This window comes from Pelophylax lessonae, assembly GCF_965119305.1.
Source record: "Pelophylax lessonae genome assembly, chromosome: 2".
In the NCBI taxonomy this organism is placed as follows: domain Eukaryota; kingdom Metazoa; phylum Chordata; class Amphibia; order Anura; family Ranidae; genus Pelophylax; species Pelophylax lessonae.
The window spans coordinates 615414803-615438726 of record NC_138769.1 but is presented as its reverse complement, the minus strand read 5'-3'; the positions used below and the strand labels follow the sequence as shown (position 1 = coordinate 615438726).

General features: G+C 42.7%; 1 protein-coding gene across 1 annotated transcript in view; it reads left to right on the top strand.

Annotated features, from left to right (window-relative positions):
* The window catches only part of ARHGAP20 (Rho GTPase activating protein 20), a 211706-nt gene that overhangs the window by 114818 nt on the left and 72964 nt on the right, over window positions 1-23924 (top strand). Inside the window, exon 5 of the mRNA XM_082244937.1 lies at window positions 7019-7060. Coding sequence (XP_082101063.1) covers window positions 7019-7060 — 42 coding nt within the window. The remainder of the gene's footprint in view (window positions 1-7018; window positions 7061-23924) is intronic.

Below are 23924 nucleotides of genomic sequence, written 5' to 3'. Positions count from 1 at the left end.
CCATTTCCCACTGTCTTTCCTAACAGCAGCAGATATAATGAGAAGAAAGGCCTAGGTGGAATGTGAGCATTGAGCAACACTTGGTGGATGAAGATGGAATGGGTTGGAGGGGTAACTGATCCTGATGAAGAATTGCCAGTAATGTGGATAAATATTAGGAGCGATGATGACTGGACCTCTATTCAATGTGTCTTATTCAATGCCTTGATTGCATTTTCATCTCTGCTTAGATTCTCCTAAAATACCCTGTAGTAAAATAGCCACATATGCTATGTAGATCAAGGTTTTATGACTGAGAGTTCATCCAAAGGGCTGAGTGTGATTAAAGCCTTCGACTTGTTCCGTAATGAGGAACTGTGATCCAGAGGTCATACAAATGCTGGACTTGAATTTGCAGGAGAGAAAAAAAATTTTTATTTCTAGGAGCTGATCATTTATAATACAAATAATTATAATAATAATACAGACAAGGCCCTCCCTAAATGCAACACATTTTGTTCAGATAGCTGTGCCTAGGACAACAAGACCTTTCCACAAAGTAAACACAAGAGGCATCTTACCACTGTCTTAGGCCAACTACACGTGGGCCTTTACTTTAATTGCTGGTTCAATCATTTTTATTCAGTTATATCAATAAAACACCGTAACACAAAAAGGCACCTAGCACAAAAAGCCCATGCAGGTGCTATGACTGGCGACATAAGGAAAAACAAACATACACAGCTTGGACAAAGGAGGAGAAACTTCCTCCACAGACAATAACATTAAACCTAAATGTAACATGCATACATTTCTGGGAAGTTCCCATGGTTAGCATAATCAGCCAGGACATATAAGCTAGCAAACCACATTGTGATTAGGCCTGTGCACAAGAGACTAAATAGGGCTTAGAAACCCATCAAGAGAAAAAAGACAGAGGGTGGAAACAAGAAAATAGGACAAGGGCAAGGTAAGAGGGAGAGGGGAAGAGTAGGGACTCGGAATGGTTGGAGACACCAGTTAGAGCCGACCCATGCTTGTCAGGGGGAGATCAGGAAAGGCATATGCCAACCATGGTTCCCAAATTTTCAAGAACTTGACATGCATGTCCTTAAGAATACTAGACATTTGCTCATTAGGCATCATAGCCATCCAACGGTCTCCCACAGTTTCTCACTCCCTGAAAGAGAATTGTAGGTTTCTTCCAGGCCTGGGCAATTGTCCTCTTGGCTGCTATGAACAGATAGGATGTCAATTTTTGTTGATGAGCAAAATGGGGCAGTGCAGCAAGGCAAATATAGTCTCCTTTCGGATGTACAGGTGGAGCAAGGAATACAGTAGACCAAGCACTCGAGACCAAAAGCCTACCAGTTGTGGACATGTCCACCAGGTGTACAAAACATCCCCACCATGGCCACACCCCCAAAAACAACGGTCACTAGAGGTTGGGTTGGCATGGGCCATACGAGCTGGGAACCAATTTCACCGCTGGGACCCAATTTCACCCACTTTTCACCATGCACAGCTGCACCAGAATATGCACTCTTCACTTTTAGTAAATAACCCTTTAGCAATCAAAATGTAACAGAGGTTCCAGTCCTTCTCTCTGTTGGAGAGATTTTCCTTCACTTTCTTATGAAAACATAATTAAAGGATAAGTTCACTTTGCAGGTAAAAACAAATGCGCACTTATTTATTTATTATTGGAGCCTGTAAAGCATTACACCAGGGATCAGCAGATCGCTGGTGCCATGCAGGTCTCCTGCAGATGTGCCAGTGTATCTGTGTGCCCATACATCCTATATAGGCAAGCATATACACTGACAGTAAGAGTCAATGAACTACCACCGTGCCCCACAGGAATACGTAACATGTTCCTAAAGGTGGACTTTCCTTTAGGCCTCATGCACACTGGACATTTTTGCTTCTGCTGTTTTTGGCTTCAGGTGTTGTTTTTTTTTTGCAGCCAGTAAACTCCCCAGCATGTTATTCTATGCACACATAGGCTGTTATCAGCAGTTTTTGGCAGGGGCATTTTCTGGCTGGAAAACCCCCTCAGAACTAGTGGGTTTTAGGAGGGGTTTTTCAGCAGTAAAAACACTCTAACTCTGAAAAAAGCTAAAAAAAAACAAAACGTGGCTATTCTGTGTTTATGAGCGTTTTGAGCCATAAGCTTTAGTGGGAGTATAGCTTTGCTAAAAAAAGCAAACGCTGAAAAACGCTAAAACAAAAACACTGCAAAACTCATTCTACAGCTACAGCTTTCTACAGCTAACGCTGCTGGCATTTTTATAACGTCCAGTGTGAATGAGACATTAAGGCTGGCTTCACACAGGAATGTCAGTAGTTTGCATCCCCCTGCTTAGCAGGAGATCTCCCCGCTGGGCAGGCGGATGACAGGTCTGTGTCCACTGTGCCATGCAAAGAGGACGTGGACTCAGCCCCACTCTACTCAAAGGGGAAATTGGATGGAAATGGGCTGCCTGTTTTTGGCGGACAGGATCAGATTAAATGGCCGTGGGTGTCAGTGGACATGTGTCCACTGACATGTGCCGTTCCATAGAAGAAACTGGAGGAAAAACTGAGAGGCGGACCTGATCAGAAAGCCTGTGTGAAACCAGTCTAAAGGAGGTGAGGGAAAATATCCAAATTTCTGCAAAACTGCTCTGACCTGGAACAGATGAGCACAAAGCCAGATGGGCATCAGAGATGCAGCAAACAAAATTGGCAGATAGCAGAAACCTCCGGTAAGAAGGAATGTAAACAAATACCGGGGATTACTATTTTTCACTGATATAAGTAGCTACAAGATTGAGTTCGCTTGGCCAGTAAACAAGGCACCAACTGTCGGACGCCAGGTGATCTATGAGCCCTGATCTTTAATTTGTCAGACTCAGACAAAATAGGTTAAAAATAAATAAGTGGGCAAATATACATTTTGCAGAAGTAAGCATGTGCAAGGATATATATTTATGGACTATAAAATCATTCAGATTAATACTTAAGTGGCCCTGTCATATTTAAAATAGATTTAGCTTGTGTTTGTAGACCTTTGCATATACCCAGTGAAGTGCCTGGCCTCAGGGGATACACAGAGATGAAACAAATCATCCTGCATAAGTTATACCTGTTTATCGGCAGTATTCTAAATCCATTCAAAGTCCAGAATTCATAAAGCTTGTCTGAGCTTTTAGAAAAAAGGGGACGGAGAGCTGAAGTTACACTCTGCAGAACTCAGTGAGGAGAGCTCTGAGAGCCGATTGAACGGAAAGGCCACACTTCCCTTCACACCGCACACAGGAACAGAGCTGAGCAGGGGAGGGCTGGCAGCCTTAGGCCTGGGGGGCAAGTCCAGTCAAGTGGCCTATTGAACCATGGAATCAGCTCACCAACTATGCCCACCTGGTTTTGGACTGACAGCTGTATACAGTGTCTGGCCCCTACATTAATCCAGCCCTGAGTGCGGCATTTTTACTAGTTTTTACCACTTTTCAGAGTGGCCCGGGGGGCAATTTCCACCCTGCCCCCCTTGCCAGTCCTCCCCTGGAGCTGAGGCTGTCAATCAGCTAGAGATCCCTCCCCTGTCACCATTTTTCTCTTGGTGTCAGGAAAACTTGTCAGAAGTGATTCATGCTGATAGAGGAGGAAGGAACAGTTAGTGCTTTTATTTAAAACAAGTACACACTATAGAGGGATATGCTTTGTACATATTTCATGCCTGAGGTTTCCAACCACTTTAAATGCCCAGCTGTAGAAGAAACATTATGCTCTGCAGCCTTCAAAAGTATATTTGGCCTCCAATCCTTACCTCAATACAGTTCTCAGCATTGACATAGTGACTGGAGAAAGGAGCCATAGCATGTGGCGGGGGACACAGACATCCGACACTTCCAGGCGTCTCAAATGCCCAATAGCCTGCAGTACTGGAATGCAGGGAAGGTTGGATACATGGTTTGCTGGGAAAATAAATATGGTGGGGTTCATTAACTAAAATTGGATAGTGCAAAACCTGATGCAGCTGTGCATGGTAGCCAATCAGCTTCTAATTTCAGCTTGTTCAATTATGCTTTGACCAAAAAAACTGGAAGCTGATTGGCTTTTATGCAGAACTGTATCAGATTTTGCACTCTCCAGATTTAATAAATCAACCCCACTGTGCAGAGGCGTAACTAGAACCTTCAGGGCCCTGGTGCAAGAAACCATGAAGGGCCCCCCGGACCCCTGGCCGGGGCCCTTCCCTTCAAGCCTGGGGCTCTTCCCACTGATCCTGGGGCCCTTTACTCTCATTTCGGGGCCCTTTCACAAGTTCTGCACTGGGCCCCCTTCCTGCCATCTTGGGGCCTCCCAATGGTGGTGGAATGCCAGGGCCCCGGTTGCAGATTTGACCTTTGCAATCCTGGAAGTTCACCCACTGGTGTCAGTAGTTTTTATTTTTTGGTATTTTAATTGTATTATTTTTTATCATTTTTTTTAATTTTTTTACAATGTCACTGACTATGACTCTGTCCATTCAGAAAAGGAAGGAGCTGGTAGATGACATATTTACCGACCCCTTCCTGGTTATCTATTGTGAACCATCCCCTTCAGCAGCCAGCAGGAGAGGGGAGGGAGCACAGTGGGGGGGGTGGGGGGGGCAGCACAGTAGGGGCGGGGGACCAGGGAAGCACACAGGGGCCCAAAGACAGCAGAACACAAGTGTAGTGGATAGGAGGAGTGGTGGGGCAGCATACAGAGTAACCAATCTCCTCCATTTTCCTCCTGCAGCTACAGGAGGAAAAAGGAGGACAGTGATTCCTCTACATGCTGCCCCTGCCGCCCCTCCTATCCAGGTGTACAGGGGAGCTGCATGGGCCCCCTGGAGCATGGGGCCCGGTTGCGATTTCAACCCCTGTAGTTACGCCCCTGCCACTGTGTCTTCTTTTGCAGGGACCTTTAATCAGCATTTATTTTGAACCTCTGAGGTTGCTTTGAACCCATTAGGGTTCCTTCTAAAGTTTACAGGCCTGACATTGAAACACTCAGAAGTGAAGTTTCCCCTCTTACAATACTGAAAGCACCACATCAAAGATTAAACAGATGTCTACTACAGAGTCTATTTAAGCACCATACACAATTCACTGACATAACATAATATAGTTCTACCAATAGGTTTCATTTGCAGTTTCATTTGGAGATTGATTGCAGAGTACACCTGCTTAGGGAACATATGTGACAAAATCCAAATGTTTATCTAGAGTCTGTTCTTGTTGCTGGAAAACTGGCAGGGGTACATTGTTTCCTTAAATAACAGCATAGAGAGCACTGATCTCCTTCCAGTTATTCTGTGGTTTCTGAGTGTGCTTCAGCAGTGCTGAACCAGGATTCCAATTAGCAGTGTAATACAGTATATATATAGATATATACATATGTATGTACTATACAGTATATATACTGTATCAGGCCATGCACGAGACAGGGACACCCAGGAACAGACAGATTCAGAGCAGAAGAACTTTGCACAGCAAGGCAATACTTAAAAAAAAAAAAAAAAAAAAAAACATCTGCTCAGCTAAACGACTAAAAAATTTGCTTTAGTTTCTGACTAATAGGGTGGTGCCTAAAGGGTTTCCCAAACAGACAGGGCATGTACCTTTTTTTGGTTGAGTAGTTTTTATTATGTTTTGATTTGCTTTCCATTACAAACATGACATTCAGGGTTAAAAAATCTGGCCCACCAGGGGGCAGGTCATGGGAACATAAAGGTACATATTTTTGGTGTTACGAGGTATAGAACTAAGCAGAATGAAAAAAGTAATGGTTTGGTATGTTAGGGATCCCCCCAGATAAAACTAACAAGGTTCCATTGCGGAGGTATAGGGCTACACAATAGGTACCTAAGGGAAGGGTAAGAGACAGGTAATTGGTAGATGGGGCCACAATCAGACTGCCCCTAAAGGCCCTGGAGGCCCACATTAATCACTGAGGGAAGAAAATGTGTGAACCAGGAGTACCAGGTAGGTGAGTATTTCTCCATTGTGTCAGCCTGGCCTCCATTGTTTTATGAAGATGATCCGTGTGATTCTAGACCTGAGTTTGGCTACATAAAGAGTGGAAATCTTTCATGCTTTGTTGATTGTCTGCTTAGCAGCAGTAAGAACATGAATCATAAGTTTGAATTTAGCCTTGAAAAGATCATGTGGCCTGGCACAGAGGAGGGAGTCCTTAACTCTGCAAGAAATCCTGTGCCCATCAGGGTATCAAGGAGCAAAAAGATGTCTGCCCAGTAATGTTGAGCCTGGGGACATGTCCACCAGATGTAATACAAATTTCCAGTTGACTAATTGAACGATTCTAATGGGCATCACATGTTCCTTTCTATCTATCTATCTATCTATCTATCTATCTATCTATCTATCTATCTATCTATCTATCTATCTATCTATCTATCTATCTGTCTGTCTGTCTGTCTGTCTGTCTGTCTGTCTGTCTGTCTGTCTGTCTGTCTGTCTGTCTGTCTGTCTGTCTGTCTGTCTGTCTGTCTGTCTGACTGTCTGTCTGACTGTCTGTCTGTCTATCCTGTTTCATTTGCCTATGGTTTACCTTTTTATAAAACGCATTAGTAAAAGTAATATTTTGTTTCTTGTTTTATTTGCTTTTGTATAGCAGCCCATTGACCTCTTGAAATAAACTAAAGCTGCAATTACAGATTACACCCACATTTTACCCCCTACTGGTACTGTCTGCTATTGTTCACGTATAATCTTGGGCTTCATTGCTGTTTATAGTAAAAAGAGAGTTCATGTGTTAAATTCGGTATCCCATCGCTACTAGTTAGTATATGGTTTCATTTTACTGAAGTCACTGACCTGGCTGTGGTTTCTGAATCACAAGACTGGCTGAAGAGAGTTAGAGATTTGTTTGGCAGGTAGAATAGTTTAGAAATATGTGCCTTGGCTGAGTAGTTAGCTGTTTTCATGGAGTTAGGCTTTAATGTAATATATTCCCTGAATGTAGAACTGTTTTTGTTTAATATGTACGGTTTTCTCTGGTTCTCTTGCAGTACTCCAGAGGAGAAAGAAAAATGGTTTATGCTTTTTGAAAGGTAGGTTGCTTCTTTTATTTATATTATTTTCATAGTTTTTCTACAATGTAAAGCACAGTGCTTTAGTTCCCTTCCCACTGCTTAAAGCAAACTTGTACTTTGCCAATACCCACTCTCATCTACCACCAATCTGTCTGTAAGTTTCAATTTGTTGAACATATATTTGCCATTTCCAAGATTTCTTTAATAATGTGCAATTACTAGAGCAGGGTTCCTCTTAGAGGGTCAGTACACCCAACATGATATATTGTATATGTTATAGGTCAGTGGGGCTCTACCCTTTGTAGAGTAGGGGCCACTTAAACTATGTAGTAAGTGTTTGTGGGCCACAATGAAATGAAATGGTTCAGAATTTCAATTTTTTTTATTTGGAATAGCTTAATTAACATTTTCCTCCTGCAGCCACTGAATGTCGGTGGAAGGGAGAAAAGGAGAAGCTGGCTTTCAGCATTTGCAGGATAAAAATGGAGAGAATTGGTTCCTGTATATGCCGCCCCTGCTGCCCCTCCTGCCCCTGCTGCCCCTCCTGTCCAAGTGTAAAGCAGAAGGTGACAGGAAGGCTGCATGGGGTGGGGTTGCTATTATAACCCCTAAAACCACACTTGTGATTGGGGCTGTGTGGTAAAAATACAGCCTTACCACCCCCCCAAAACGCAAATGTAAACAAGCCCTTACTGTCCTGAGCCCCCTATTAGACTGCTTTCACACTGATGCACCTGCGGCTTTCCTGCGGGTTAGCTGTGCTTTGCCATAGACTTCTATTATATCTTAATGGTGCGGTGCACTTTCTGAAAGTGCACCAAAACACCTGAATGCAGGAGTTTTGGTGCTTTTTTAGAAAGCGCACCACACCCACAAGATATAATAGAAGTCTATGGTGTTGTGATAATATGGCTCAATGCAGCTAACCCGCAGGAAACCCACAAGTGCACTGCACCCGCTGATTAATACACCAACCACTTTTCCTCTTCCGGCTTCTGGTGGCATCACTCTCCAGGCTGCTAGAAAGATCCCAGGCATAGTGCACTTGGTATTGCTCAACCTGGGACAGGAGTCGGCAGGCACTATAGAGGAATGGCTACCTGCTTTCTCTGCTGCCGGCTCGATGCACTTTGATGCTCTTGGATGGTGGGTCCCGAAGCCCAGATCATGATTACTGGGTTGCCAACCCCAGGTTTGAGGTCGAGGACCACATCAGAGAGCCACATGTGTCACAGGTTTAGCACCCTATTATAGGTGTAGCCCTATGGGATGAGCCAGCCCCTTTTTTTCTTTTTATGCCTGAAATATGTCTGAGACCCATCCAACAGAAGGCTCCTAGTGTCATATTTCCCAACTATGTTTGTTGTCCATCTGAGAGTGCTGGGTGCCCTTGCCTATCTTTTTGTGCTCAAGCTCCCTTTGATGCATTCCTCATGACATAAAATAAGTTACAAAAATCCAGCAGGGAGCAAGAGAGCCCCTTATAATGGCCATAGCAGCTGTGCTGAGCCAAGAATTTAACACCAGATACTTCACCAGGAGATTTCCCAAAAAATATAGTCTGGTGATTTAAAGAGTAACCGTACTTACCGCTGACAAGGCCACACAACTATTTATGAAAAATTTTCAGGTTAAGCCCAAGGGTGACTTAAGTATGAGAAGTGCAATTACACGCTTATGTTATATTTACACCTTTTGGTTTGCATTTTTTTGTTTTTACGTGTATTATCAATAATAATGCATAGGCTTTCACTGCCATTGACTTCATTGGCCCCAAATTGTGCATGGGTGCATCCAAAAATGGATAAGGGATCCATAATGACAGAGGCGTAACTAGAACCTTCAGGGCCCCGGTGCAAGAAACCATGAAGGGCCCCCTGGACTCCTGGCTGGGGCCCTTCCCTTCAAGCCTCGGGCTCTTCCCACCCTGGGGCCCTTTACTCTCATTGCGGGGCCCTTTATTACAGTCCCACAGCAGGACCCTTTCACAAGTTCTGCAGTGGGACCCCTTCCTGCCCTCTTGGGGCCTCCCCACGGTGGTGGAATGCCAGGGCCCGGTCGCAAGTGTGACATTTGCGATCCTCGAAATTCACCCACTGGTGTCAGTAGTTTTTATTTTTTGGTATTTTAATTGTAGGACAGTGATTTCTCTACATGCTGCCCCTGCCGCCCCTCCTATCCAGGTGTACAGGGGAGCCACACGGGCCCCCTGGAGCATGGGGCCCGGTTGCAATTGCAACCCCTGCAACCCCTGTAGTTACGCCCCTGCATAATGTAAACCAGAACAATTTAAACCAATGTCTAACTTGTGTATACACACTGATAAAAATATCAGGTTGTAAATACTGAGAGTTTATTGAAACTTTCGTTTATTTTCACAGAGGTGGGGAAAAATGCTGCTCACTGATTGGATGGACGCAGCTGCCATTCAGCCTTGTGATAAAACTTTGCACTGTCAGTGCTGCATTTATAACATCAGGCATTTATTAAACAAATAACACAGCACTTTTGTTTTCCTTTGTAATTTTTTTGAAATACAAACTGCTCCCTTCCACTGTACTGAGTATAAATCACTTTTATTTAAAAAAAAAATGCTTAGTGTCAGGGATATGATGGATGGCTTTATTGTGATATGGGGATGCATGCTGGACGATCAGCTGCTGCTAGATTCCTGTGGTCTTCCTGGCTTTATTTCCAGTCTGCGGAATTTGTGCTGTTTGGACTGAAATGTTCAAGTCCACTTTTTTTTATTGTGGTGTTGAAATGAAAAGTAATCACTTTTCTAACAGTTAACAAATCAAAAATTACATTTTTTTTTGTTTGCTACCTTTTCTATTTTTAGAGTGGAAAAAGGACAACATTTGTACGCTGTATTGTATGCTGATTGAAAGGAACGGTCCACCCAAAAGTGATACTTAGTTATAAATCAAGTCTGGATGATCATCTGGCTTGTATTATCTCTAAGGACTGCCAGCAGAAAGTTCTGTATGTCGGAGTTCTTGGCTATGATCCTACCTTTGGTCCTTTTGGGTGTTTCCGCACATTTTTGCATTCACCTGCTTCTGTTACAGTGTACAGAATCTGGCCACGCACAGATTTGATTTTCTTTAGGTATCTTAAATCGGTACATTTTTTCAGCTGGATAATGCAATCCGGTTTTCCTTAACCACTTTACAACCGGAGGATTTTGCTGTCTTACGTCCAGACCACTTTTTGTGCTTCGGCACTGTGCGACTTTAACTGACAATTGTGCGGTCATTCAATGTGGTACCCAAACAAAATTTACGTCCTTTTTTTCCCACAAACAGAGCTTTCTTTTGGTGGTATTTGATCACCTCTGCGCTTTTTATTTTTTGCGATATTAATAAAAAAAGAGCGAAAATTTTGCAAAAAAATGAAATTTTCAACTTTGTCTTTTAAAAAATATCCAATATACTCAATTTATGTCATATTTTTTGGCCAAAATATATTTAGCTACATGTCTTTGACAAAAAAAAATTCAATGAGCGTATTTTTATTGGTTTGCGCAAAAGTTATAGCGTCTACAAACTATGGTGTAAATACTGAAATTTTACGCAGCTTTAATTTCTGACTGCCTATCTCAATTCATGAAGTGCTAAAATGGCAGGGCAGTACAAGACCCCCCCAAATTACCACTTTTTGGAAAGTAGACATCCTAAGGAATGTTCTGAGATGCAAGTTGAGCTCATTGAATATTTAATTTTTTTGTCACAGGTGTTTGAAAAATGAATAAAAAAAAAAAAATTTTTTTTTTTAACACAAAGTTGTCACTAAAAGATAAATTTCTCACACATGCCATGGGTATATGTGTAATTACACCCCAAAATATATTCTGCTGCTTCTCCTGAGTACAGGGATACCACATATGTGAGACTTTTTGGGAGCCTAGCTGTGTACGGGACCCCGAAAATCAATCTCCATCTTTAGGTTTTCTAATGGCGTAAATTGCTGATTTTACTCCTCACTACCCATCACAGTTTCGGAGGCCCTGAAATTTCAAGATAGCACAAAACCCCCCAAATGACCCCATTTTGCAAAGTAGACACCCCAAGCTATTTGCTGAGAGGCATGGTGAGTCCATGGAATATTTTATATTTTGCCACAAGTTTTGGGAAAATTACAATTTTTTTTTTTTTTTTTTTTAACACAAAGTTGTCACTAAAAGATAAATTTCTCACACATGACATGGGTATATGTGGAATGACACCCCAAAATACATTCTGCCGCTTCTCCTCAGTATGGGGATACCCCATGTGTGAGACTTTTTGGGAGCCTAGCTGTGTACGGGACCCCGAAAATGAATCTCCATCTTTAGGTTTTCTAATGGCGTAAATTGTTGATTTCACTCCTGACTACCCATCACAGTTTCGGAGGCCCTGAAATTTCAACATAGCACAAAACCCCCCCAAATGACCCCATTTTGCAAAGTAGACACCCCAAGCTATTTGCTGAGAGGCATGGTGAGTCCATGGAATATTTTATATTTTGCCACAAGTTCCGGGAAATATATTATTATTATTTTTTTTTTTGTTTTTTTACACAAAGTTGTCACTAAATGATATATTGCTCACACATGCCATGGGTATATGTGAAATGACACCCCAAAATACATTCTGCTGCTTCTCCTGAGTACAGGGATACCACATGTGTGAGACTTTTTTGCAGTCTAGCCGAGTACAGGTCCTCGAAAGCCAACCCCCACTTTCAGGCTTTCCAAGGGCGTAAATTGTTGATTTCACTCCTGACTACCTATCACAGTTTCGGAGGCCATGAAATGCCAAGACAGCACAACCCCCCTCCAAATGACCCCTTTTCGGAAAGTAGACACCCTAAGCTATTTGCAGAGAGGCATGTTGGGTGTTTTGCAGATCTCACTTTTTGTCACAAAGTTTTGGAATTTGAAAAAAGAGGAAAAAAAATGCATTTTCCTGTTTTTTCTTCATTTTCCAAAAAAAATGAGAGATGCAAAATACTCACCATGCCTCTCAGCAAATAGATTAGAGTGTCTACTTTGCAAAATGAGGTCATTTTGGGGGGTTTTGTGCCATCTTGGCGTTTCATGGCCTTCAAAAGTGTGATAGGTAGTAAGGAGTGAGATCAACAATTTACGCCCTTAGAAAGCCTGAAGGTGGGGAGTGGTTTTCCGGGTCCTGTACGCGGCTAGACTGCAAAAAAGTCTCACACATGGGGTATCCTTGTACTCAGGAGAAGCAGCAGAATGTATTTTGGGGTGTCATTTCACATATACCCATGGCATGTGTGAGCATTATATCATTTACTGACAACTTTGTGTAAAAAAAAAAAAAAAAAAAAAAAATAATAATTTTCCTGAAACTTGTGGCAAAATATAAAATATTCCATGGACTCATCATGCCTCTCATCTAATAGCTTGGAGTGTCTACTTTGCAAAATGGGGTCATTTGGGGGGGTTTTGTGCCATTTTGGCATTTCATGGCCTTCAAAAGTGTGATAGGTAGTAAGGAGTGAGATCAACAATTTACGCCCTTAGAAAGCCTGAAGGTGGGGAGTGGTTTTCCGGGTCCTGTACGCGGCTAGACTGCAAAAAAGTCTCACACATGGGGTATCCTTGTACTCAGGAGAAGCAGCAGAATGTATTTTGGGGTGTCATTTCACATATACCCATGGCTTGTGTGAGCATTATATCATTTACTGACAACTTTGTGTAAAAAAAAAAAAAAAAATAATAATTTTCCTGAAACTTGTGGCAAAATATAACATATTCCATGGACTCATCATGCCTCTCATCTAATAGCTTGGAGTGTCTACTTTGCAAAATGGGGTCATTTGGGGGGGTTTTGTGCCATTTTGGCATTTCATGGCCTTCAAAAGTGTGATAGGTAGTAAGGAGTGAGATCAACAATTTACGCCCTTAGAAAGCCAGAAGGTGCGGATTGGTTTTCCGGGTCCTGTATGCGGCTAGACTGACAAAAAGTCTCACACATGGGGTATCCCTGTACTCCGGAGAAGCAGCAGAATGTATTTTGGGGTGTCATTTCACATATACCCATGGCATGCGTGAGCAATATATTATTTAGTGACAACTTTGTGTAAAAAAAAAAAAAAAAAAAAACAAATTGTCATTTTCCTGAAACTTAGGGCAAAATATAAAATACTCCATGGACTCAATATGCCTCTCAGCAAATAGCTTTGGGTGTCTACTTTCCAAAAAGGGGTAATTTGGGGGGTGTTTGAACAGTCCTGGCATTTTATGCTCAATTTTAGCAACACATCACCCACTCTTCTAACCACTTGAAAACCAAGCCTTTTCTGTGAGTTTTTGTTTACATGAAAAAATATTTTTTTTTCACAAGAAAATTACTTTGAACCCCCAAACATTATATATTTTTTTAAAGCAGAGGCCCTACAGAACAAAATGGTGGATGTTGCAATTTTTTTTGTTACACGGTATTTGCGCACACATTTTCCAAACGCAATTTTTGCGTAAAAAAACAATTTTTTATTTTTAATGCAGAAATACACTATATAATTCCAAATTGTTTGGTAAAATTTAAAAGATGATCTTATGCCGAGTTCATAGACACCTAACATGACATGCTTTAAAAATTGCGCACGCCCGTGCCGCGGCAACAAACTACGTACGGTTTTAAAAGCCTTTAAAAGTCTTTACAGGTTACCACTTTGGACTTACAGAGGAGGTCTACCACAACAATTACTGCCCTCGACCTGGCGTTCACGGCGATACCTCACATGCATGCTGAAATTGCGGTTTACATATGACACTAGACCAACGCTTGTGCGCGCATTTGCGCGCAAGCACGGGGGGACAGGGGGGCTTGATTTTTTTTTTTGTTTTTTTTTTTTTTTAATTTGCTTTCTTATGTTATTTTGACACCTTTTCTTTCATTTTTTTTTCTTTAATCATTTTTATTGTTATCACGGTGAATTTAAATTTCCTCTATGATAGCAATCTGTAGTGACAGGTACTCTTTTTAAAAAAAATTGGGGTCTTTTATACTCTAGATCTTTCCTCTGACCTTAACGCATCTGACCATACCAAAATTGGTGTGATAAAATACTTTCCCAATTTCCCAATGGCGCTGTTTATTTCTGGCGAAACAGAAGTTATGAAATGCTCGTAGCCTCCGGCATCTTAGGCCATAGAGATGATTGGAGCCATTCTCATCTCCAATCAGCTCTATGGTTAGATAATTGAACCACCGGCTGCACTCTCGGGTTAACCGGTGGGACAGGAGAGCCCGAGAAAAACCGTGGAAGGCAGCGGAAGGCGGCAGGAGGGGGGGGGGGAGTCCCCTCCCACTGCATGTAAAAGCAGTCTAGCGGCCAATTATCCGCTAGGATTGCTTTTACATGTAAGCCGACCGCTTGCTGTAAAAAACGATACCAAGATGATGCCTAAATCTGCAGGCATCATCCTGGTATAACCACTCAAAGTCCAGCAACGTACCAGTACATTGCTGGTCTTTGTTTGGCATATAGGTTTTTTTTTTTTCATGCAGCCTGTGGGCTGAACGAAAAAAAAGAGAACCTATCAGAAATCAGCACAGGAATAATGCGTAGTATTACTCATCATTAACCGCCCAAACAACCACCCACTGAATTTAATGATGGGTATACACGACACTATCCACGTATACCAAAATAGGATTTTAACTGCAGTGCTGAAATCAGAAAATCACCACAGCTGCTATCAGCAAAGGTATCCATATATGCTGAGCGCAAACGCTGTTTGTGTCAGAATATATAAAATCAATGCATGGTAGCCGACGAGTACCTGCAAGAGAAACAGGTCACAAAAGAATGAAAAAACAAACAAAGTACATTAAAAAAAAGTACATTAGGAAGAGTAGGACATATAAAATGACTGACACAACAAAAGTTTTTGGATTCTCATCATTAACCGCCCAAACAACCACCCACTGAATTTAATGATGGGTATACACGGCGCTATCCACGTATACCAAAATAGGATTTTAACTGCAGTGCTGAAATCAGAAAATCACCACAGCTGCTATCAGCAAAGGTATCCATGTATGCTGAGCGCAAACACTGTTTGTGTCAGAATATATGAAATCAATGCGTGGTAGCCGACGAGTACCTGCAAGAGAAACAGGTCACAAAAGAATGAAAAACAAACAAAGTACATTAAAAGTACATAGGAAGTGTAGAAGAACATAAAAAATGACTGAGACGACAACTATTTTTGGCTTTTATGTATTTTTTTTTTTTTCTTCAAACGTCGAGTTCCAGGTTCCAGGTTCGGGTCTCTCAAAATGACGATAGCCATCGAACATCTTTTGAGACCCTGTGTAAATGTGCCCTAAACTGTGCCGTGCTGTACCCTATGCTAATAATCCACTAGTGTGTGGTAGCGACGGAAACAGTCACCGTGGCAAAGACCAGGTCGGTCAGGACAGTCGGGACAATAATTCCGGGTGTCACGCCTAAATCCGCGCTTGCTGCAGACACGGCATCTTTTTTGGGGGTATCGTTTGGTATCGGTACTCGGGAGGTATTGCGGAAAATGCCTCTCATGCAGCCGCCTCACTGCATCTGGTTGGGGAAGTTGGGCAGGAGCACCAGCTGAATACACAAGGGCTCTGATTATCTCTTCTTGGAATTGAAAGAAGGATAATGTTCCAGCAGAAGCTTTGTATAAGACAAAAGCGTTGTAAACAGCCAATTGAAATAGGTATACAGACACTTTTTTGTACCAGCGTCTGGCCTTACGGGCAATTAAGTACGGTCCCATCATCTGGTCGTTGAAGTCCACCCCTCCCATTTTACGGTTATAGTCGTGGACACAGAGGGGTTTCTCAACAACAACACCGGTGACCGTAGTAATTTGGACTGCCGTGTCTGGGTGAATGGAGGACAGCACGTAAACGTTTCGTTTGTCCCTCCACTTCACTGCAAGCAATTCCTCGCACCTCAAGCAGGCTCTCTCCCCCGAGCTCAGTGGGGCATTCACTAGCCGCTGGGGGAAGCCCCGGCGATTAGATCGCACGGTGCCACAAGCGCCAATTTGCAATTGATAGAGGTGTCTAAAAAGTGGCACGCTTGAATAGAAATTGTCCACGTACAAGTGGTACCCCTTTCCGAATAAGGGTGACACCAAGTCCCAAACTATCTTGCCGCTGCTCCCTATGTAGCCTGGGCAGTCGGGGGGCTCCACAGTGCTATCTTTTCCCTCATAGACACGGAAATTAACTGTATAGCCTGTGGCCCTGTCACAAAGCTTATACAACTTGACCCCGTATCTGGCACGCTTGCTGGGGAGGTACTGTTTGATAGCAAGGCGACCAGTAAACTTAATCAGGGACTCGTCAACGCAGACATCTTGTTGGGGGGTAAACAAGGCTGCGAACCGCTGATTGAAGTGGTCTATGAGGGGCCGAATTTTGTGGAGCCGATCATATTCAGGGTCTCCCCGAGGACGACAGAGTTCATTGTCGTTGAAATGCATGAACCGAAATATTTGTTGGTATCGAGCCCTGGACATAGCAGCAGAGAACACGTACATTTGATGAATTGGGTCAGTGGACCAATATAACCGCAATTCATTCTTTCTTGTAATGCCCGTGTTGAAGGAAAGGCCCAGAAAGGTTTTAAACTCCTGAATCGTAATAGGATTCCAGGCGAATGGTCTGGCAAGGGGTGAATTTGGGTTGGCGGCGATGAATTGTTGAGTGTACAAATTTGATTGGTCCACAATAGATCTGAAAAGATCTTCAGTGAAAAACAGCTCAAAAAAGTTTATGGGATTAAAACCAGCTGTTTCCACTTGGATTCCGGGTTGGGCGGTGAATGGGGGAAGTACTGGCGCTGTGGAATCTGTGGGCTGCCAATTAGGATATGCCAGCGCTTCAGGGAGGACACTATGGGCTCTACGGGCCTGTCTTCGGATACGCGGTGGCTGCGGGCCACTACTCGTGCTAGCCACCGCACCAGCTTCAACTGCACTCAGGTGACTCGCCACGTCACCAGGTGATACTGCAGTGCTGGTTGAAGGTCCAGGGTGTACTAGGCCGCTCGTGCTTGCCAGTTCACGAGAAGTGTGAGCGGCACTAGTACTGGCACTCTGCTGCATACCAGAAACCTCCAGTTCTTGCAAGTCAACAACTCCAGAATGGGGTCGGGTACGCCTGACCCTAGCAGGGACCCCTCTGTCGGAGCTATCTGTCAGGGAGCCGCTGCTGTCATCTGGTTCGTATATTGACCCTGATTCTGACAGTGAGGCTTCCCCATCGCTCTCACTTGACATGGCCATTATACTGTATATAGCATCATCACTGAGCGAACGTTTTGTCATTTTGGTAGCTAAATTTACTCGTACAGTGATGCGACTACTAGGTAATAAAAGCACCTGGTTGTCGAGGACTATTTGGTCGCTACAAAGAAAAACTGCTAGTGCTAACAGAGATCAGGCCTGACTCTGCTAACGCAGCGGTTTTGTGTGATTTGTGTTTTTTGGAAGTGTCAGTAATCTATTGATTACTACACTTGCCTGGGTAAGGTGGGCTGGGCAGGGGGGCTAAACGCAGGTGCTAGCAGGAATCAGTGCTGATTGTGCAAACACTGCGTTTGGGGAACACTAAATTATGAGGACGCTAGTATAGTTCTGATCAGATCAGATATTGATCTGTTCAAACACTATACTAGTAACGGTGGTGTGTGTGTGTTAGTGTACTTGACTCTAACTGACGCTAAGTAACGGTGGTGTAGTGGGACCCTGACGCTAACTAGCTAGCCTAAGTTGTGTCACCCGTGACGCTAATACAGTGATCGGTAATCACTGTATATAGTGAACACTGTGACAGGGAAGTGAAGGGGTTAAACTGGGGGAGATCAAGGGGTTAAACCTTTATAGAGGATAGATGGCGGGTGGCCTAAACCTATTCGGGCCTAGCGCAAGCGCAAATTAGGGTCACCAGTGACACTAAATACAGTGATCAGTAGTTATCTGATATACTGTATATATTAGTGCACTGATTTATATGGAGTGAAGGGGTTAACTGGGGAAGATCAAGCGGTTAAAAGTTTATTAGGGAATAGGTGGCGGGTGCCCTAACCCTATATGGGCTTAGCGCAAGCGCAAATTAGGGTCACTAGTGACACTAAATACAGTGATCAGTATTTACCTATATACTGTATTTAGTGCACAGAGTAATAGGTAGTGAAGGGGTTAACTGGGGCTGATCAAGGGGTAAAAACTTTATTAGGGGATAGGTGGCGGGTACCCTAACCCTATTTGGGCCTAACGCAGGCGCAAACTACGCTCACAAGTGACACTTATACAGTGATCAGTAAAATATCTGTATACCACTGTATATAGTGTTCACTGTGAGGGGTTTTGGGGGTGATCAGGGGGTGATCAGAGGTGATGAAGGGGTTAAATGTACCTATGTGAGGTGTGTCAGTGTAGTGTTGGTGGAACTCACGTTTTTGGTGTGTCTCTGTCTCTCTCCTGGAACCGAAAGGACTCCAGGAAGGACAGTGACATCACTTCCCCTGTCTGTGTTTACATTACACAGACAGGGGACAGATTGCCATTGGTGGGGACCGATCTACAGACACTGACCAAAAATCATTGGTCAGTATCTGATGACTGATCGGTTCCCTACCGAATGACATCGGGATCGGGACCCGCGGCGCGCGGGAGCGCGCTCTGGAGCCGTGATCGCGCATCACGTTAATACTACGTGGCTGAGCGGTATCGTGCCGCTCTGCCGCAGTAGTATTACCGTGAGCGGTATTAAAGTGGTTAAAGTGGCATGGTCGTCACAAAAAACAAAGCAGTTCCCTACTTACTTTTCTGGTGGTCCCTGTCTGCTATATTTACTCTTTGATATTTGTTATGTTTCGTGTTACAAAGCATGGTGAATTAATTTACAAATTAAATAAAAGTTGTTTTCTTTTTCATTTTGCATTTTTTTTTTAAACTCACTAAAAAAATTAAGGACCAAAATGAATAAAAATGAAATAATATCAACCCCTTGTTATCTCTCGCCTTGACTATTGCAACTCCACTTGACTATTTTCAAAATAATAACAACATACAAAGATATCTACTCTGCCCTGAGCTACATCACCAACCTCATCTCAAAATATCACCCAAACCATTCTGTTCACTTCTGCCAAGACGTCCTGCTCTCTATCTTCCTCATCACATCTCACTTCCTCCCAGGATTTCCCCAGAGCTTCTCCCATCCTCTGGAACTCTATACCCCAATTTATCCAGCTAACGTATACCCTGTCTGCCTTTTGGCCATCCCTGGAAACTCATCTCTTCAGAAAAGCCTATCCCGTCTCCACTTACCAACTGAACTTTTACTTTTCCCATCAACTCATCCCTACACAGTTACTACATTTTATATCACTGGCCCCTTGACTTTTAGATTGTAGATTCTTTCAAACAGGATCCTCCAAAGACGCTTGATTTGATTTAGATTGTAACTGTCACTTCATATTGTAAAGAGCTGTACAGACTGCTGGCGTTATATAAATCCTGTATAATAATATAATAATAAATATTAATGGTAAAAAAAATTGTTAAATGGTAAAAAATTAAATGGTAAAAAATTTACCAGAAAAATCAGCAAAAACCATTTCAAGGAAGAAGGAGAGCAAGAAGTTAATATAGGTTGCTTAAGGGTTAATTGAGGGTAATAAGGGGTTTAAGTCCCCATTCACACTAGCGCGACTTGTCAGGCGACTTGGTCGCCTGACAAGTCGCAGTGGGTCGCCCGCCGTTGATTAGCACAGGACACGTTCTAATAGGAGCGACAAAAGTCGCTCCGACTTAGAAAAAGGGTCCTGTACTACTTTGGGGCGACCTGCATTGACTTCAATGATATGAAGTCCGTGCATGTCGCGCCGAGGTCGCCCCAGCAAGTAGCGTCGCCCCTGTCTGAACGGGGTCTAATAGGAAACCCTTTATTTATTGTTAGCTTGCAATGTTGCTTTACCTGACATTATCTACAGATTAGAGGTGACTTTTTGAATAACATTGCTGTATCATAATTCTTATTGACTTGCACCACAGGAGCTGTTCTGTGAGCGTTAATTTTCACAAGAGACATAAGAGCTGCAGTCATGGAGTGTTTTTGGGAAAAGTAGAGGAACGAGGCATACCAAACACTCTCAAAGTATTTCGATGGAGTTTTTCAGGGCGTGTCTGGTTTGCCAAAAGTTTAGAACTGGTTTTAGCATGCATTACAATGCACTTTGCATGCGAGTTTACATGCATTGATGCTAACTGACATGCATTGACACTCATTTTAATACAGGTTTCTATGCGCGTTAACATGCATGTTCATGGTTTCACATTGCTTTCAATGGAAATCCCATCTGGTAAAAATTAGGAAATGTAAATGGATCCTAATCCATCAAGAAAGTAAAACCCAAATGTAACTGTTGTGATAGGTGGGAATTCTAAAACTCAAGGACTGGACTATCACCATTAGCCTGTGTTAAAAATGTAAGAAACATTTAAAGTGTCAGATCTTTCCAAAAGTGATATTTTAGTTATAGGTGGAGCCTGGTGGGTCAATCCCTGGATTTTTAAATACCTTGGGTAGAGATGGGTTAGGGTGTGTTCAGGATCCCACCTGCCCGATCCCGCCAGGAAGCCAACACTGAACACCACTAATCACAGGCATTGAGACATTTCCTGATCTGTGCAGCTGCAGGCCAGGAAATGTCACAGCCGAGTGCAGTGTTCTCTTGGGACAGTAGACAGGACTTTCTTACTTTAATCTAAAACTTATCTTATATAAAAAGGATGACACCCACACCAAATGTTGGATTAAGAAAGGCCGCGGCCGTTTATTATTTATTTAAATAACATTAAAATTCATCAAACTTTCAACTCATAAATAATAAACCCGACACTACAATCCAGGTTTATAATAATAAAATATTCAATAAAAAATATCCATAACAACTCAATCATATACTTAAAATTATCGTCCCCCTTTGCAGCTTACAAAGGTGACCCAAAATAATAAAACTGGCCGCGACAAAACAAAAAACAGGGGAGGGGGGGGAGGGGAACCGCTCGCTCCAGGCTTCTGAGGTGGTCTGAGGGTCCCGCTGCTCGTGAGCCCCCTTAAATAGGGCTGAGATGAGGCACAGAAGGCGGGAAGCTGACTGGAAAAAACAGGTATTTTGCACAATCTTCCCAGCTACCTGTAAAACTGATTATGATAGGGGCTCATTTCAACCAATCACTGACTGGAATTTTATTTATCCCCCTAGTAACTCAATTTCTTCTACAAAGCCCGCCAAACTAATTCCTGTCATAGCTAGCTGCCTGTCACTGTCCCATATAGAAAAGGGGGTCATGAACCCCCTTTTCTTTCTATTCTGGCGGGATCAGCAGGTGGGCGCCCAAACACGCCCGAGCCCATTCCAATTCTAGGGTGCCCCAAAAATGAGATTTCCTGGCCATAATTTCTGACTCTATTCCAATCCTCCGGGAGGTTATGGGTATTCCCACCATGTTTATTGATGTTTACGGGTTCCAGATCCACATGTTCCTTGGTCTGAACACACGCTATTAACCACCTGACCTTCAGGAGATTTACCCCCTTCATGGTCAGGCCATTTTTAGCGATACGGCACTGCGTTATTTTAACTGATAATTGTGCGGACATGCAAAGCTGTATCCAAATAAAGTTTTTTTTTTCTACATAGTTACATAGTTTGTGAGGTTGAAAAAATACACCAGTCCATCCAGTTCAACCTATGATGTGTATGTGTTTTTGTGATTTTTTTTTTCCCCACAAATAGAGCTTTCTTTTAGTGGTATTTGATCACCACTGCGTTTTATATTTTTTTTGCGCCACAAACATAAAAAGACCAACTATTAAAAAAATATATATATATATATATATTACTTTCTGCTATAAATACATATCCACAAAAAAAAAAACTAATTTCTTCATAATTTTAGGCCAATATGCATTTCTTGTGCATGTACTTTGTTGTACTGTTGTTTCTCCTAATGATGCTTTTATTTATAAATCATATGAAAAATATGATTTATGAAAGAAAGCATCATTAAGTGAGTAATAATGAATTAATAACATTAGCTTTATAGAGTATTATTTCTGCACACATGCTATTACAGTTATGAGGGGTGTCTTCTCTCCCTGGTATGTTTATTTGTGCTGTATTGTGGAGAAAATAAAATGAAGAGTGCACCTCCCTCAATTGGTACAGCATGTATACAAACCCAGGAAATCACTTTTAGGGCTCCTTCACACAGACTTTGAAAATAGGTGGTTGGGTGGAGTTTTTTAAAACTTCCTGAATGTCTATCAATGCCACATGGGTGTAACAATAAAGAAAGAATCGGACTGTGCAGGCCAAACAGAGGGATGTTCATAGTTCAATAAAATCCATGTTTTATTTGTATCACTGAAGACCCCTACCATATAGTGCTCACCAAACTAGCCACCATATACGTCTCTCTCTCTTTCAGGGACTGTTTTTATATAATTGTTATTTTATATTGTTTTATTTATTTTTTATACAAATAAAACATGGATTTTATTGAACTATGAACATCCCTCTGTTTGGCCTGCACAGTCTGATTCTTCCTTTTTTTCTTACATACAGGCGGTCCCCGGGTTACAAACAAGATAGGGACTATAGGTTTGTAAGTCGGAACAGGTAAATTTTTTAATGTAGCTCCAGCCAAAAGAATAATTTTAAAGTTTTTGGCTAGCATAGGGAAGGCTTACTACCACTGTACCATTTGTTTTGCTGTCTGTACCCCTGTTCAGAAGATTTCCCCTCACTTTCTGTCCCTATGACAACTGGATTTTGAAATTTTTGGGTTGTTGTGGAAACAAGAATTGGTGATAAAGCTTCAGCAGAGACACCTTTTTCCTATGAGAACTCTTACAGGAGTGAATTTCCCTTCCTAGGGGTAGATTTCTCCTCACTTCCTGTTGTCTCCCTCCGTTTGTAAGTAGGAATCGTTTGTAAGTTGGAAGTTTGTAACCCGGGGACCACCTGTGTACATAATTATGGATGATGGCCACATGTGTCATGGATATTTTTAATTATAATGCCACATAGACTTGTTACAATAAGGAGTGGATGGAGGTGTTTACACTGCATTGTTAGCATTGCTTTGCGTTGTGACAAGGCAAAAAGTTTGGCAGGCGTTGACCGTTTGCTACTGCCTCCATTCATGTCTGTTAACCGCTTCTGGGCCGCCCGCCGCAGATAAACTGTGGCAGGCTGCCCTTCATGCGCTAACTGACGTAGGGCTACGTTGATCGCGCACCTGCAGCTAGAGGGCGAGCGCGCCACCAGCGGCACGCTCCAGCCCCCACTTGGCAGCAGAGACTCCGATGCATGGGGCAGGCATCTCCGATTGCCGCCTGACACCAGCGATCGCTCGCTGAGAGAGAAGAACCGTCAGCTGTTGTAAACACAGCTGACCGTTCTTCTCTCTGAAATTATCACAGAGCTCCTGTGATCCTTCTATATGGGATCACATGTCTCTGTGATCATTTCACAAGTCCTGCCCCCATACAGTTAAAATTACTCCCCTAGGCTCACATTTAACCCCTTGATCACCCACAGTGTTAACCCCTTCCCTGCCAGTGTCATTTTTACGGTAACAATGCAAATATTCTAGCAGTAATTACTCTAGTAATGTCACTGGTCCCCCCAAAAGTGTCAAAAATGTCAGTTAGGGGTCCAATCTGTCTGCCACAATGTCGCAGTCCCGCTAAAAATTGCAAATCGCTGCCATTACTAAAAAAAAATAAATAAAAAAAAATAAAAATGACATAAATCTTTCCCGTAGTTAGTAGACGCAATAACTTTTGTGCAAACCAAT